The sequence below is a fragment of the Saccopteryx leptura genome, chromosome 8 (genome assembly GCF_036850995.1).
Source record: "Saccopteryx leptura isolate mSacLep1 chromosome 8, mSacLep1_pri_phased_curated, whole genome shotgun sequence".
Taxonomy (NCBI): domain Eukaryota; kingdom Metazoa; phylum Chordata; class Mammalia; order Chiroptera; family Emballonuridae; genus Saccopteryx; species Saccopteryx leptura.
The window spans coordinates 51,487,732-51,505,665 of NC_089510.1; the positions used below are offsets into that span (position 1 = coordinate 51,487,732).

A 17,934-nucleotide genomic window follows, 5' to 3' on the forward strand; every position below is an offset into this window, starting at 1 on the left:
ACATTTTTATCATGTGTATGTGTTACATATTTCAAAAATTGAATAAAATAATACAAATAAATATTCACACAAACAACAATTTTACTTTTAGATACGGAAAGTTGCCTGCAGAGCCCTCATACATATACAAAAGGGGCAATATCTTTATAAAGGTAAAAACTAGAAACAAGAATAATCTTCATCAATAAGGGAATGAGTATGTATAATATGGAAAAGCATATAGCAATTAGATAGAATAGAAATGATAGCTAGATAGATCTATCATAGGATGAAGTAAAAAGAAATGAATTAGATTGATGTATCTGTGTATCAACATGGAATGATAAAAGCATGTTGGCCTGACCTGTGGTGGCACAGTGGATAAAGCGTTGACCTGGAAATGCTGAGGTTGCCGGTTCGAAACCCTGGGCTTGCCTGGTCAAGGCACATATGGGAGTTGATGCCTCCTGCTCCTCCCCCCTTTTCTCTCTCTGTCTCTCTCGCCTCTCTCTCCCTCTCTGTCTCTCTCTCCTCTCTAAAAATGAATAAATAAATTTAAAAAAAAAAAAGCATGTAGAATAGAAAAAAAAGCATAATATAAAATATGTTAGTTAAATCTTTTTTTTAACACACTAAGTCAAAGTATAAAAATAAGCTAAAAGGATACCAAACTCACAGTGCAGTTTCTCTCTAGGGTAGGGGTGGAGGGGTTGTAATATTTTATTTCTTAAAAACAAGTACAATAAAAGAAAGCAAAAATGACAAAATGTTAAAAGTTTTCATTCTAATTAATAGGCATATAAATGTTTATTTTATTTTTTATGTTTTTGTATTTTAAACAGTTTTAGAAATGTAAATAAATGTAAAATACAATTATTCAGCCATTGTTCTCCAGATAAATCCTTTTGCTTTCTTTATAAAGTCAAGTAAAGTCTAAATAATCAGTCTTGACATTATTAATAAACATTCCTTTATAAAATAAAATTTTGAGCCCCAGCCTGGTAGTTCAGTTAGTTAGACCATCACCTCAAAATGCCAAGGTTGAGGGTTCAATCCCCAGTCAGGACACATATAAGAATCAACCCATAAATGTCTCACTTTTCCTCTCTCTCTAAAATCAACAAATAAAAAAAAAATTTTAATCAATAAAACTTTGTGTAAGAGGTTTTAAAACATTGGGAAACTCTGGCTGTGGCTTCAGATTTCACACTTCAGATGCAACAGGATGGAACCATTGTTAAAGAATGTAGGGAAGTGTGACTCTTGCTACATGACTCCTTGTGCACACCCACTTTTTTCACCCTCAGCCACTCATTCCTCCAAATTCCTGTTAGCTATTTTATTGACGAAGCAGGAAGACTTGTCTCAAGGCATACTCATTTTCATTGTGCCTTTTGCTCTGTAAAAAATAAAACATTCTATAGGCGGAGCCTGTGAACAACACCCACTTTTAAAACAGGAGTCTCCACGCTTACCTGATCACTTCAGTTCCGGTAGCCTGCCCAGCAAAGAAGCAATTAGCCAAAATGATGCCTGGAGGTTTAACTAAAGCCAAACCCGCCACTCCAGAAATCCAGGACATAGTCAATGAGGTGAGTTGATGCAGCCCATGGAAAGGTTTGATCCAAAATCTTAGTTCCTAAGTTGACCCTGTGTTAAGTATGTGGATGAAACTGAATACCAGAATACTGGAAAATGTGTCATTTTATTCAGGCTTTCTTACAACTAAAAATCTTTTTAGATGAAATTTTTAATAATCCCAACTGTGAGAGTGATCTTGAGCAAGTCACATCTCTTTTCTGAGCCTCAGTTTCCCCATTTCTAGAAGAATTTTTATTAGATCATCTCTAAAGGTTTTATAATGCATGATTCTAGAATTTCTAACTCAGTTTCTTTTTTCCTATTATTAAGTGAGAGAAGGGGAGACAGAGAGACAAACTTCTGCATGTACCCCAATGGGGATGCACCCATCAAGCCCCATATGGGACAATGCTCTGCCCATCTGGGCCCATTGCTCTATTGCTCAGAAACTGAGCTATTTTTAATACCTGAGGGGGAGACTCCCCAGAGCCATCTTCAGTGCCCCAGGGGCAAACTTGCTCGAACCAATAGAGACATGGCTGTGGGAGGCAGAGAGGTGGGGAAGAGGGGTGAAGAAACAAATGGTTTCTTCTCCTGTGTGCCCTGACCAGGAATCAAACCCAGTATATCCACATGCCTGGCCGACACTCTACCCCTGAGCCAACTGGCCAGGACCTAATTCAGTTTCTGATGAAACATTTCTAATTTCACCAAGTGGAGCCAACATGTAGTTAAAGTCTGAGATTGTTAAGAGTTTGACCAACTAGACTTCAAATGTACTGCAGGGAATTTTTTTAAAATAAAAAACAATGTCATAAAGCCAATCCACTTTAAAAACTTCCTACAAATTTGACCAAACAGAAAATATCTTAGTCTCTTAGTATTTAGAAGATGATCAAACTAATAGAAAGGAGAAGTGGAATAGTCTATGGTGATTCCAAAATTGATTACGGTGAAAACAGTACTTTAAATGTTTCCAAGCAAGTTAATACATTTATTTCTAAGTGTTGTTTGTTTAGCCATCACTCATATAAAAATGTACTATATGACATATTTTATGAAAAGAAAAAATATAAATTTACTATTTTAAGCTTGTATCATTTTCTACTTTCTTGTATCATTCTTTCTTGCTTTTTCTCTCTGAAACTTCATTCTGTGACACTGTTTATCCAAAAAGATCAGTTTCTTGTGTAAGTGGATGAGATGGGAACTTCTGTGTTAGGCCCTTAAGAAAGCCCTCTAAGAGGTCAGACACCTGGAATGCTATCATTCATTCTTTGGGGCTAAATATTTATCTTCCAAGTGTTCATTTGTTTATTTCTCTTTTTCCACTTTTTTTTTTTTTTTTCTTTTTTGTATTTTTCTGAAGCTGGAAACGGGGTGAGACAGTCAGACAGACTCCCGCATGTGCCGACCGGGATCCACCCGGCACGCCCACCAGGGGCGAAGCTCTGCCCACCAGGGGGCGATGCTCTGCCCCTCCGGGGCATCGCTCTGCCGCGACCAGAGCCACTCTAGCACCTGGGGCAGAGGCCAAGGAGCCATCCCCAGCGCCCGGGCCATCTTTGCTCCAATGGAGCCTTGGCTGCAGGAGGGGAAGAGAGAGACAGAGAGGAAGGAGGGGGGGGGTGGAGAAGCAAATGGGCGCTTCTCCTATGTGCCCTGGCCGGGAATCGAACCCGGGTCCCCCGCACGCCAGGCCGACGTTCTACCGCTGAGCCAACCGGCCAGGGCTGTTTATTTTTCTATTTACCTTGAAGCTTCCTTTTTCTTGGAGAATATAATATTAAGTGATTAAATTAACACGTCACTTAAATCCTTGCATAGAGTCAGTGTTCTCAAACTTGACTGTGCACATGAATTGCCTTGAGGGCTTGCTGAAATGCAGGTTCGGACTCAGTAGGTCTGGGATGAGCCTGATGTTCTGCATTTCTAACCAGCTCCCAGGTGAGACCCATGCTGCTGTCCATGACTTCACTTGCCTACGGGCTCAGAGATACATGATATCCTAGGAGACCTATGGGTGATTGGCTTTCCAAACTCAAAGTGCTGCCAAGAAGTTCTTAATTTCATTCGTGAAATGAAGAGAACATCTCTTGACCTACCAATTTCAGAGCTGTAAGGACTAAAGATAACCTGCATTAAAATTACATGAAAGCAAGAAAGAAATATGCATGGGTGAGGCGTCACAATTGCTTACTTCAAATTTTTGCCTGAATTCATCCCTGACCCTGGAAAATCCCCCTGCACTTTCCACAGACCAGAGTTGTAAGGGGAATGGGAAATAGAGACTTAAAATATAGAGGGTACAAAAACTTTCCATTTTTAGTGACTTTTAAAAGCCTGTCTTAATTAGCAAGAACTTTTTTAATAAAAAGCTATGGCAGATGTATTCGATGGGACGCTTGTGTTTATTTATAAACACAATAAATTTAAATCGATTTTTAAAAAAGCTATGGCAAGGCCTTGCAGTGTTAATAACACCCATCTGTGAGCCACACCTTAAATTATAAAATTAATTTGAAAGTGTATATTGCCTGACCCATGGTGGCACAGTGGATATATCATTGACCTGGGATGCTGAGGTCCCAGGTTTGAAACCCCGAGGTCACTGGCTTGAGTGTGGGCTCATCTGGCTTGAGATCAAAGGTCTCTGGCTCAAGCAAGGGGTTATTCGGTCTGCTATAGCCCCACGGTCAAGGCACATATGAGAAGCAATCAATGAACAAGTAAAGTGGCACAACAGCGAGTTGATGTTTCTCATCTCTCTCCTTTCCCCTCTCTCTCTCTCTCTCTCTCTCTCTCTCTCTCTCTCACACACACACACACACACACACACACACACACACACAGTGTGTTTCTTGCAGTGTGTCTCATGGTCCAATCCTATCAGAAAGGTAGAATGAAAGCTAGATATAATATTTACAGTAGCTACCTTGCCCCAGAAAGGTGCTTTGCAGTTTTAAAAGCTCTACCCTCCATTCAACTTCTCGTTTGATCTTTGTAACCTCTGAGGCGAGGAAGAAAGGCATCGTGCCCACTTTTCAGATGATAAAGCTGAGATTCGAAGATGTTAATTACCACTTAGTTAAGAAGCCAGCCTATCTCCAGATGTTTGCCCACCTGCCTTTCCTACCACACAGTGACAGGAACGTGGAGGAGGATGTGGGACGGAGGGTGATACACTGGGGAGATACGGTGTGGCAAACTCCTTCTTTGTGCAAACAAGCGGCAGGCCTCGGGTTTAGTACACCAATATGAGAAATAAATATGAATAAGTGCTTTCTCGAATATCTTTTAGGTGTCTAGCACTGTGTTAAATATTATAGAAGGTGGGTAAGGGCTGCAAGACATGGCTCCTGCCCTCAAGGAGTTTCCATTCATTTAGGGAAACTGAGATTTGTTGAACAGCCTGGACTGGATAGCTCGGTTTATTAGTGTGTCCTCCTGATAGTCCAAGGTTTCAAGTTTGATACCTGGTTGGGGTGCATACAAGATTCAACCAATGAGAGCATGAATGGGTGGAATAACAAATTGATCTTTCTCTCTCTCAAAAACAAACAAATACTGGAATGTATAAAATAATCTCCAATAAAGTACTTTCTGATAATCATGAGTTTTGGACCAGGAAGGACATTAGAGATTGCTTGTCAGAGCTCCTTACTTTCAGGTGAATAAACACTGTGTGGCAGTCGGCTTCTCCAGTGTTAAATTCCCGATGACCATTTATCTTCCCTCTCTCCCAGGAGAGAGCCTTAGAGAAGAGTTCCCAACCAAGTGTTGGAAGATAAAGGAATAGTTCATTTGGAAGTATGTTATAGTTTAGGAAGCACTTTCGTGTCAATTACATTCTTTGTTCCCCCACAAACAACCCTAAGAGGCGAGTGTTACTATAATCACTTTTATGTGAGGAAATTTAATCAACACCTCCAAGATTACAGAATTAGTTAGGTCCACAGGCAAGGCCTGCTGAGTGGGTAGGTGTTGGTGTTGGTAATCACATATCTAGTCCCGGGGAAGACAATTACTACCTGTTATTACCTTATAGATTTATCTTTTTTATTTTTTTTTAAACATATTTCTATTTGAAAAAAATCACCTGTTAAAATGCAGGTGTTCTCAGAGGGGCTGAAGTTCCTCAGCTTTCCCGGCTCTTATCAGAACGCTTCTCGGAGGAACGCCAACTGAAGGAAGAACCCCATTAGGGAGGGAGGAAACAGAGCAGGGAGGTCATCTCACAGAGAGGGGGGAGCATCAAAGAAGGATGATAACTGCATATTCAAGGAATTTGATATCAAAATGAAAGAAGGATGTTGGGTGGAGTCAGAAAAAGAAGATCAAACAAAGGTCTTGGGGTTCAGAAGATGAATGTTTTTAAAGGCAGAAAAAAAAAGAGTTTCCCCATTCTGAAGATAACAGAGAATGGATGGTAATTGTGGAATCATGTACTAAAGAACACTAATGGGACGTGGGACCAGAGTGCACCTGCAAAACCCTCCTCTCCCAAGATTCTTTATATTACTCGAGCATCCTGCCTAAACCTCTCTACTATCCGCTTTTCTATGTGGGAATACAGGGTGTGACAAGAACACAAACCTAGTCTCTCCATTTAGAAAACATTGATTATACACAGTACTGTGTGGATTGCTATAGGGAAAGAAGGGATATAAATGATATAAAGATAGTCCCTGCCCTCAAGGGAATTTATAAAATAGATCGGTGATAAGAGATACACACCAGGAAATGAGGAGCCATACATGTCCCACCCGTGAAAGGACATAATGCAGAGTGGGGCAAAGGTAATTTTGTAGTTGTGAATATATGAAACACAGAGTTTATTCTTGTATTATTATTTATGTATTAATTGTTGTATTTTATATGAACAACTGTAAACCTACTTTTGCCCAACCCCCCTGTATATATAATTAAGGGCCAGATATGAAGGACCCTACTAGCAACAGCTTCTGCACTATTCTTGCTGACCTATCCTATGTGTTAAAAAAAAAAAAGAAAGAAAAAAAGCCATTGAATGAGAATTCTGACAATGTTTATGGGCAGGAAAGAGATGTTATTTCAATAGTTATTTTTAGAAATAAGAGCTATTATTACACATGGACAGGTACGTATACATAAAACACCCTCCCCACCCCACCCCCCCACACACATTCCCTTAAGTCAAACCTGATTACTGAATACCATTCCTGGTACACACAGATCATGCTCTGTCTTCCAGGACACCACACAAGCACCCCATCTGCATACCATGTGGACACACCCTGGAGCTTAGCATGTCTTGATGCTCACTCACCCACAAATTTGTGTCCTATTCTTTGACTATAGCCTCCTTATCAGTCACTTGTCCCACACCCAGAGGACCTGCCACTCAACCATGCCAGAATCCTTCAGGCACTCGGCCTCCCATCTCCCTCAGGCACACTAGATCATTCATCCAGCCGGGGCCTACGATGGGTTGTTCTGCACTCCCCTGATTTCCAGGACCCCGCGAGCATTCCAATCCTCAAGTAGAATTCACTCCCGCTACCACTACCTCTTCCACAGCTTCTGCTCCAGGTTCAGCAAACTGTGCTCAGGAAGATGCAAAACCATAGAAAAACTCACCCATTATAAATCTATGAATTCATGCCTGCAAACAAACACAACAGAAGCCCGGGGCTGCCAGAACATCCTTTTTGTCATGTCCTGCTGGTCCTCTTCTAGAAGCCCCACAGAGATGGAGCTGGACCTTATGTCTCCTCAGTTCCTCCATTCCTCCCAAAGCCATGGCCCTCTAGCCGGTGTCTCGGTTCCTCTCTTAGAAGATTGCAGCCATCCTGTGTAAGAACGCCCTGATTTACTTATCCCTTGATCTCATTCTTCCCTCCAGTCTAAGCTTTTGTCCTCCTTTCTCAAGCCAGCCCTTCCTCTCTTATGCCGGGCACCATCAATCTTGCATACCGGGCGCCTTTCCCATACCTCCCCCTTCCCTCAAATGTCCACAAACCACCTCTTAACAGCCCTATCGCACCGTCATGCTGCTACCCAAACTCTCTTTCCTGACTTTGTAAAACTTCCCAAAATAAGGTCTATCCATGTTGCTATCATTACCTTTCCACATTCTCTCCTAAATTATGCATAGTCGAAATGATTCTGCAGAATGATTACAGACAAGAAAACTCCTGGGTCTGGGTGCACTGTGGCTGGAATCCTCAGATCCCAAAGAACTAGCAATTCTCCAAGATTCTTGCTCTGCAGCAATAAGAAATGATTGGGCAGCTCTGGAGTAAATGTATTTTATCGAGTATTCCTCCTTGGCATCCTTACCCTGCCTGGGGATCAAGCAATAAATCTACACCGTTTCTTCCAGCACCTCCGCCACCACCATGCGTGGCAGGCTAAAGACAGTGAACACCAACTGTGCTAATTAAGCGTAAGGTCCGCCTGTTTTCCACCAGACTCCTGACCACCACTCCAAGCTGACCTTTACCCTTTTAGCACCTATCCTGGGTGGGGGGTGTTCAGCACCAAGCCGCTTTCTGAAACTTCAGGTTTCACTGACCAGCTTCTTCCTACTCTGCCCTTTTCCTGCTCCTCAGCTTACACCTTATCACCCCCCATTCATAACACCCAACCCTGGAACAGTACGAATCAGTTTTACTGGAAAGGGGAAGCAAGGCTACAGGGAATGAGTAAGTAGGTCCTCAGTATCCACAGCTTTTGCATCCACAAATTCAACCGATCACAAATTTAAAATATTTGGGGGGGAAAATCCTGGAAAGTTCCAAAAAGCAAAACTGGAGTTTGCCATGCACCTGCCCAATGCTGAAAACACACGGATGAAGTATGCTGTAGTGTAGCCTATAAGCAAATACAGTCTATATGTAAATACTATATTATGCCATTTTATTTTCATTTTTTATTTTGAGAGTAGGTTTATTAAGGCTGGGGACAGTGAAACAAGGAAGGGCTTAGCATAGAAGAAGCCACAGGAGAGAGCCCAGGTGGGGCTGCCCTGGCTCACTGGGAAGTCAGAGAAAAGGGGGCCTTGGAGACAGGCTCAGGGGGCTGGCCTGTGACAAGCTGCCGCTGCCCATGGCTCCCCTGGTTGAAAGTCTCATGGGGACCCTTAGAGTTTAGGGGATGCATGCCTGTGGGGGGGAAAGAGGAGGAATGAAAAGTGCTCTCTCCAGGAGGGAGACCATGCCTCTACGATGCCCTTTCACGAGCGAGCGGGGCTTGAGCCTCTGCAGGTTTGGTGTCTGCAGGGGTCCGGGAACCAGTCCCCTTTGGATTCTGAGGGACGACAGTACAGTGGACCTTAATCCAGGGCACACGCTCTGACAGGTGCCAGTGTACTTACAAAAACAAACCGAGACCATTGAAATCACCTCTCTCATGGAAAATTCTTAATCTACAGATTGCAGAGATACAATGGAAAGGTTAGAGATTTCAATAAGACTGATAGAAATAAAAAAACTTTTGATATATGCTAAAAACGTGACCAAAAGACTGGAAACCAGAAGGAGTCCAGATAACTACAACAGATAAATCAGATACTTAAGTTGTCAGGCAAGGAATTTAAAACTTTAAATAACTATAATTAGTAATTCATCAGCCTTAAGTCATATTCTCCTTACAGCCTCGGGTTCCTCATTTGTAAAAGAGGTTTACAGAGATAATTTGGGGTTTTGTGTAAAGGTTCAAACCCTTCCCATGTCAGCTCCTAACTTGCCTGGTGGTGCCCAATGGTGGCCGAAGAGGGTTAGGACGGGGCAGGGGGACAGTAACCCCTTCCTTACTCAACCTCCCTCTCCGCCCTTGTCCACTTTTCTCCTCCCTCTCCTGCACCCTCCTGCACCTCTCTCCACTTTTGGTTATTGCTCGCTATTTCTCTTCTTCCTTTCTTTACTTGGAGCTTCATTTTTCTGTCTCAAGAAAGCAATCAGCCCTGGCCGGCTGGCTCAGTGGTAGAGCGTCGGCCTGGCGTGCAGAAGTCCCGGGTTCGATTCCCGGCCAGGGCACACAGGAGAAGCGCCCATCTGCTTCTCCACCCCTCCCCTCTCCTTCCTCTCTGTCTCTCTCTTCCCCTCCCGCAGCCAAGGCTCCATTGGAGCAAAGATGGCCCAGGCGCTGGGGATGGCTCCTTGGCCTCTGCCCCAGGCGCTAGAGTGGCTCTGGTCGCGACAGAGCAACCCCCCGGAGGGGCAGAGCATCGCCCTCTGGTGGGCGTGCCGGGTGGATCCCGCCCGGTCGGGCGCATGTGGGAGTCTGTCTGACTGCCTCCCGTTTAAAAACACAAAAGAAAAAAGAAAAAAAAAAAGGAAGCAATCAAACTCTTCCCATGTGTGCTGAAGGTAAGAGGAGAAATGGGTGGCAGGTAGTCCACGAAGTGTTTGCCCCTCAAAAGTGGTCTGAATACCTGGTTTGCAAATGTCTTCATCTTTGAAAACAGTTCTGGTTCTCAAACTGAGGCAGCAGCAGAAAAAGATTCAAAACGTTTGCCGGCTGACGGGAGGGAGTGGACGGCCTCGAGAGAACACTCAGGCGCCGGAGGCCGCCGGGAGCTGCGTGCGCAGGGAGATGCTTCGGTGAAGGCAGGGAGGCCCCTTCCCAATAGCAAGATGTATCAAACACACACGTTTATTTTCCTTTCCGCTCTAAATAATAGAAACGAATTGAGGGGGAAGGGCACAAACACACAAATATAAAGACAACAGGAGAGAGGCAAAGACCACCTTAAAGATATTGACAAAACTTTGGAATATGGAAAACAGATTGTTGGGCAAACAAGTGTGTTAGGCTTGCTCTCTTGGACTTTGTCTGATTGGTGCCTGAGCACGGGGCAGCACCTCCTGTGTACAGTCTATGTAAGGCTGCAGGTGCTTGCCCTCGGCGCCACAGATTGTAATTTGCGGATTGCTGACCGCCATTGGGAGGGCCAATTATTGCTACTGTTTGCGGGAGAAGGGGTTTTTCCCCCCCTGGCCTGTTTGCTCATGAGTCCTGAGAGAGAGAAGCGGTTTTTCCTGCCTGCTTGCTCGTCCCCCACTGTGAGACTCTGATAAACGGAATGGCCCACCATTTTCTGGCTCCACAGTGCCTTTCCCGTCTGTCCGAATTCAATGAGAATCTGCATGGCCACAACTACCAGTCTTACACGGATGAACATTAGAAATGACTGAGTCATCTAGGCAGAACCTAAGCTGAAAGGGGAATGTCTGAGCCAGAAGCAAGCAGACTCACCTGCAGAACTCAAAAACGCCCCTAGCACAAGCAATACCAGAAACAGACGAGGAGGAGAGTAAAGCACGGGGCTAAAACCAGCAGGACTGATGGAAGATCTGTACAAGGAGCACGTAGACTGCCCCCAGAACCTTCTCTCTCACTGTCCTACACCCTGCAATAAGCTATCACCTGTCCTCCACCCGGGCAGAGACTCAAGCTTTACTTTTAGCAGAAATTGAGTGAGAGCGACCATGGTGGAGGCTCACATATGAGGCCCAGCTGAGAGCAGGAATGAAAACCCTACACTGATAACTTGGACTAACAGTTTACATATTGAGTTTGAGACATTCTTGCTCCCTGCTCGGGACTTCTGGCATCTAAGCTTCTATTTCTCTGTGGCAGACAGAATGAGGGCCTCCAATTTCCTGGGTTCTGTAAATACGTTACTTTACATGGCAAAGGGACTTGCACATGTGATTAAATTAAGGACCTTGAGATATAGGATGCTATTTTTGCAATTTTGAGTCAGGAATTTTTCTTTTAAATTTTAAATGAAGTAGTAATTATTGCTCTCCCTTTTTTATTAATCAAAGATGTATATAACTACTAGAGCTTTGCCAGTCAAAGTGTTACCATATTGCTACATAACCATATCACCACACTGAGTTGATATAAATTCAGCCTAACACAACAAAATTTTACCTTTAATTAATTAATTTATTTATTCATTTTAGGGGTTGAGGGGAGAGAGAAAGAAAGAGGACAGAGAAGGAGGGGAAGAGCAGGAAGCATTAACTCCCATATGTGCCTTGACCAGGCAAGCCCAGGGTTTCTAACAGGCAACCTCAGAGTTCCAGGTCAGTGCTTTATCCACTACACCACCACAGGCCAGATAAAAATTTAACATTTTAGTTAGCCCATGTAACTTTTTCTTTAAGTGAGAAGAGGAGAGATAGTGACACAGACTCCCACATGCGCCCCAACCGGGATCCACTTGGCAATCCTTGTCTGGGGCCAATGCTCAAATCAACTGGGCTATCCTCAGTGCCTGCACCAACACTCGAACCAATCGAGCCACTGGCTATGAGAGGGGAAGAGAGAGAGAACGGGGAGTGTGAGAGGGAGAGAAGCAAATGGTCACTTCTTTTGTGTGCCCAGAGAGGGGATCGAACCCAGGATGTCTACACACCAGGCCAACACTCTAGCTAGCTGCTAAGAACACTGGCCAGTAGCCTATGTAATCTTACTAAAAAATAGGACTTTCTGGCCCTGGCCGGCCAGCTGGTTCAGCGGCCATCTGCTTTTCCACCCTTCCAGAGCATCAGCCTGGCATGTGAAAGTCCCGGATTCGATTCCCAGTCAGGGCACACAGGAGACGCGCTCATCTGATTCTCCACCCTTCCCCCTCTTCTTTCTCTCTCTATCTCTCTCTCTTCCCCTTCTGCAGCCAAGGCTCCATTGGAGCAAAGTCGGCCCAGGCGCTGAGGATGGCTCCATGGCCTCCACCTCAGGCACTACAATGGCTCCCACCACAACAAAGTAACGCCCCAGATGGGCAGGGCATCGCCCCCTGGTGGGCATGCCGGGTGGATCCCGGTCAGGTACATGTGGGAGTCTGTCTGTCTGCCTCCCTGCTTCTAACTTTGGAAAAATACCAAAACAAAAAATATAGGAATTTCCTTTCTTTGAAATGTGAAAATATCTCATAGATCTCATTATTATTATTTGGGAACCTGAGGTCCAAGATGTATAAATCACATAAATGGAGCCTAATATAGTTTTGATCATTTGCTTCTTCTTTTCTTTTTTTAAGGTTAAACCACAGCTTGAAGAAGAAACAAATGAGACTTATGAAGAATTTGAAGCTGTCGAATATAAAACTCAAGTGGTGGCTGGAGTAAATTACTTCATTAAGGTTGGAGTTCAACATTCACTTTGGCACTAAAAAACACTGTATTTCTCCCTTTATGTGGTATTTCCTGTCACCTCTACCATATACTTTGTTCCTTCCCCTTGTCCTCAATCAAGATGCCCACCTAGCATATTTCCCCAGTAGTAACCTCTCAAATTTAATAGAGGGCAGTATATTTACATCATCTTTTCCTTGTTAATTTAGAAAGACATCTTATATTATTCTTAACTTAATTTACAGAAATTGTATAGAAAAAGTTTCATAAAAGTTCAGAGCATGTCCAGCTTATGGCTGTGACTGCCTCAGGTGGGAAGTGGGAGCTTGACGCCTGGGCTAGGCCAGATGCTCTGAAGCTCACTCCCCTCAGAGCTTTGTGATGTCCCATTCTAAGTGGATCGAAGGCATGACCTCACTCATTAGCTGAGAAAATAATTTAAACCACCTCAGCCCTTTTTGCATTTTGATTAATATAATTTAAATAATTCTTGCAACTCAATTAAATAGATTCAATTTGTGGCACTGAAGGTATAGTTTCAAGCCGTAGAACATTAAAAATATTTTATATCAAAAATTAAATGATGTTGGGCCCTGGCCGCTTGGCTCAGTGGTAGAGCATCGGCCTGACATGCGGGAGTCCCGGGTTCGATTCCTGGCCAGGGCACACAGGAGAAATGCCCATCTGCTTCTCCACTTCTCCCCCTCTCCTTCCTCTCTGTCTCTCTTGTCCCCTCCCACAGCCAAGGCTCCATTGGAGCAAAGATGGCCCGGGCGCTGGGGATGGCTCCTTGGCCTCTGCCTCAGGCGCTAGAATCATTCTGGTCACAACGGAGCAATGCCCTAGATGGGCAGATCATCGCCCCCTGGTGGGCGTGCCTGGTGGATCCCGGTTGGGCACATGCGGGAGTCTGTCTGACTGCCTCCCCGTTTCCAACTTCAGAAAAATACAAAAAAAGATAAAAATTAAAATTAAATGATGTATTGATCCAGTTCCAACTAAAGAAAAAATGTGTTTAGTTATTAAGGGGGAACCAATTCAGCAAGTCAACCATAGATATGTGGGAGCCATTTTTGTCCTTTTGTATTGAGAAGATGATAACTCTGATTTAATAAATAATAACAGACATTCAAATGCATTGACTTAACCTTTACTAAATTATGTGACACAGGGCAAAGTCTGGCATATTTCTCTTTAACAAACAACTACTTAAAATAGAAAAATATTTTTAATGTTTTTAGAGGGGTGGAAGGAGGTGAAGGAACATATGGAGGATAAATGGTGATGGACAGAGACTTAGAGTGGTGAACACACAATGCAGTGTACACCTGATATTTTGTGGAATTTTGCACCTGAAACCTATATAATTTTGTTAAATCAATATCACCCCAATAAAACAATAAAAAGAAAAAAATGTTTTTAGCAAAGAAAATAAAGTGGTGCTAACTAACTCAGCACAAGAAAATTACAATACTGAGTTATGTAAGTGGATCAGCCCAGTTCTACCAAGTTTGAGCTCCTGAACTATGCCAGGCCCCAGGGTGGGGCACACGCATGAGGGTCTGTCTGCCTTACTCTCAGAGAACAATCTGCTTTCTTCACAGCTGGAGAAGAACACTTTCCAGTGAAGAGATGATTTTGTTCAATAAAAAATACTCCATCAAGATTGTGATAATTATTTTTATAAATTGTAATTAATCTAAGTGCCTAACTTTCACTTATCAATTAGACCATGTATTTTCTTAAAAAACTCATCAAAGAACTATCTTGAAAATTTCTTTCCTTAAGATCACCCACTCAGTCTTAACCATGGTTCTTCTCTTCCCTTCCCTTCCCTTCCCTTCCCTTCCCTTCCCTTCCCTTCCCTTCCCTTCCCTACCCTCTTTCCCTCCTTCCTTCTATCGCATTTTTCTTACTAGGCAATAGCCACTGACCCCGTTCCCTCAGATTTCCTGTCAGTGTAGCTGTTAATTCCTTTGCTCTGAGCCACTCTGTAGATTTATCAAGAGGCAGGTGGTAAAAAAGAAAGGATTATAAGCTTTGGTCCTGGCTTTGAATCCTTGTTTGACTTGTTCTACTAGTCAAAACCTGTGCCATTGCATCTCCTCATCTGCTCTGAGCCTCCATTGCCTTATCTGCACAATGCAGATAATAACCCACTTTGCAGGGTATTATGTGGAATAAATGAACCAAAAATCTGCTGAGCATTTAGAATGTACCAGGCAGTATTCTAAGAACTGGGCATGTATTATCTCATTTAATCCTTTCAACCAAGCTATTCAATAAGTATGATTATTTGTCTTGTGTTACTGATGAGACAAGTGAGCCCTGTGAAGGTGAAATAATTAACAAAGGTCACACAACTATAAAAGCTGAACCCAGGGAGTCTGATGATTAACTATTGGCTGTGCTGCCTCTAATAATACATGCAAAGGCTGGTGCCATGTTCTAAGCACAGAATAAATGCTTTTAAAGGGTTACACCATAGAGTGAAAAGAACATAAGTGTTGGAGTCTGGATCTGAACATTGGCTCTGTCTGTTACTTATTAGCTGAGAGATTTGTGGAAAATTACTTAATCTCCCTGAATCTGCTTCTGCATCTATAAAACCATCATTGCTCCACCTTTCTTCAGGCCCACAATAAGAAGTAAATATAATCTTGTCTACATAATGCTCATCTTAGTGTCTGACTCAGAGTAAACATTTGATAAATGACATTTGTTAAAATTAGGTTAGGAAGGAACATCAAAGCACAATAAACATTATTCTAAGACAAAACTTTCATTGTATCAACCAAGATCAAAAATAGAAATTCTTACCATGGTTTTCTAGGTCCCAGAGTCACGCTCAAACTATGATTTCAATCTTCATACCAATAACTTCCCAGCAAGATCCCTTTACCTTAGAAAGGAGACAAAACTGTCCACCCCTTTGCTCTGCTCAGTCCTACCAGTGGGCATTTATAAAGTAGATGCTAATATAGATATGAGAACCACAAACCTCAAATTTTCTAGGACAATTCTGTGTTTCTTCTCCCTTCTTAAATCATGTGCCAAATAAAGTGTCCCAATTTAGGAGTCAGAATCACCAAAAAGGTTATCACTTGTTTTCTTGCTCTGTGCACCTTTGAGAATGAAATGCAATTTATTTGTGCCCAGACTATAGTAAAATATACAATAAAATACACCTAGGATCGATGGCTCTTGCCATGTCTTTAGCCTGCCCTTTCTCTCATAAAGTAAGGTGGTAGATTATAAAAACCAAAGGTCTAAGAATGTTAGTCTAGGAATGCTGTTCCTTACAAACCATGCAGTGGCCTGACCAGGTGGTGGCACAGTGTATAGAGCCTTGTCCTGGGATGCTGAGGACCCAAGCGCAAAACTCCGAGGTTGCTGGATTGAGACATGACCCTATGGTCACTGACTTGAGCCCAAAGGTCATTGACTTGAAGCCCAAGGTTGCTGGCATAAGGCCAAGGTCGCTGGCTTGAGCAAGGGGTCACTGGCTCAGCTGGAGCCCCCAGTCAAGGCACATATGAGAAAGTAATCAATGAACAAATAAAGTGCAACAACTATGAGTTGATGCTTCTCATCTCTCTCCCTTCCTGCCTGTCTTTCCCCTTCTCTCTCTCTCTTGCTCCCTCTCACTCACTTACAACAAAACAAAAACATGCAGTGAAGTCTTCAGAGGTCTATAGCTTCTCAATTGTCATAGAGCCATGCAAATAAACCTCTTTTTTTTTTCTCTTTTTTTCTCTTTCAGGTGCGGGTAGGTCAAGATATTTATATTCACATAAAAGTATTCAAACCTCTTCCTCAACAACAGCAGTCTTTGAAACTTACTGGTTACCAGACTGACAAAAGCAAGGATGATGAGCTGACTGGCTTTTAGCGACATGTTCCAAACGTGGTCTGATTCCTTCCACTGGCTACTGATTAATGATCCCTGCTAATAAATGCAACTACCATAAAAAAAAAATAGTCCTTTTTAAGTAAATTTAATCTCCTCAACTACTTATCTGTTGCAGTAAATAGCAATTACCTTTTCTTTCTCAAAATCAATGTTATTATTTTAGAGCAGAAATTCCATACAAATTGATATCAACTGGAAATCTTGTAAAAATTAGTCAGGCCTAAGCAACTGGCTAAAGGATACTACCACCATCCCCCCACTCCCATCCCCACCATAGGCAGGCTATCCCATGAGCCATCAGGGCCCTGTGGTTGCTTAGAATCTGACACACAATCTTCACTCTCACATTTCAAATTTATTTTATTATTATTATTATTATTTTTTTGGTATTTTTCTGAAGCTGGAAACAGGGAGAGACAGTCAGACAGACTCCCGCATGCGCCCGACCGGGATCCACCCGGCACGCCCACCAGGGGCGACGCTCTGCCCACCAGGGGGCGATGCTCTGCCCCTCCAGGGCGTCGCTCTGCCGCGACCAGAGCCACTCTAGCGCCTGGGGCAGAGGCCAAGGAGCCATCCCCAGCGCCCAGGCCATCTTTTGCTCCAATGGAGCCTTGGCTGCGGGAGGGGAAGAGAGAGACAGAGAGGAAGGAGGGGGGGGTGGAGAAGCAAATGGGCACTTCTCCTATGTGCCCTGGCTGGGAATCGAACCCGGGTCCCCCGCACGCCAGGCCGACGCTCTGCCGCTGAGCCAACCGGCCAGGGCCTCACATTTCAAATTTAAATCAGGTATTTTACAAAATATCTTTATATTTTGAAACAATCTCAAACTTACAGATAAGTTGCAGAAAAGTTTTTGTCCTGGACATTTGAGAGTAAGTTATCTACAGTGATGCCTCATCACCAACAGCTACTTTATTTTGCATTTCCTACAAACAAGCATAGTCTCCTGAATAATTGAAATACAACCATCCAAGTCAGGATATTAACTCTGATACATTTGCCTGCATCTCATCCCCAGGTTACAATCAAATTTCTCTAGTCATCCCAAGAGTGTCCTTTATTGAAAAAAGATCTAGTTCAAAGCCATGTGTTTCATTTAATTGCCATTCCTCTCTCTCTCTCTCTCTCTCTCTCTCTCTCTCTCTTTTTTTAATTAAATGAGAAGTGAGGAGGCAGAGAGACAGACTTTCGTATGTCCCCCAACCAGGATCCACCCAGCAAGCCCCTACCAGGGATGCTCTTCCCATCTGGAGCCATACTTCATTGCTTGGCAACCAAGCTATTTTAGTGCCTAAGGCAAGGCCATGGAGCCATTCTCAGTGCCTGGTA

The 17,934-nt window shown here is 43.3% G+C and overlaps 1 protein-coding gene across 1 annotated transcript; it reads left to right on the forward strand.

Annotated features, from left to right (window-relative positions):
- Positions 1–1,418: 1,418 nt before the first annotated feature.
- CSTA (cystatin A) lies at positions 1,419–16,668 on the forward strand. The gene is made up of 3 exons (XM_066347457.1): positions 1,419–1,571; positions 12,596–12,697; positions 16,453–16,668. Exons 1-3 carry the CDS (start codon positions 1,506–1,508, stop codon positions 16,579–16,581), a joined length of 297 nt encoding a protein of 98 aa, XP_066203554.1. The 5' UTR covers positions 1,419–1,505; the 3' UTR covers positions 16,582–16,668.
- The last annotated feature ends 1,266 nt before the right edge of the window (positions 16,669–17,934 follow it).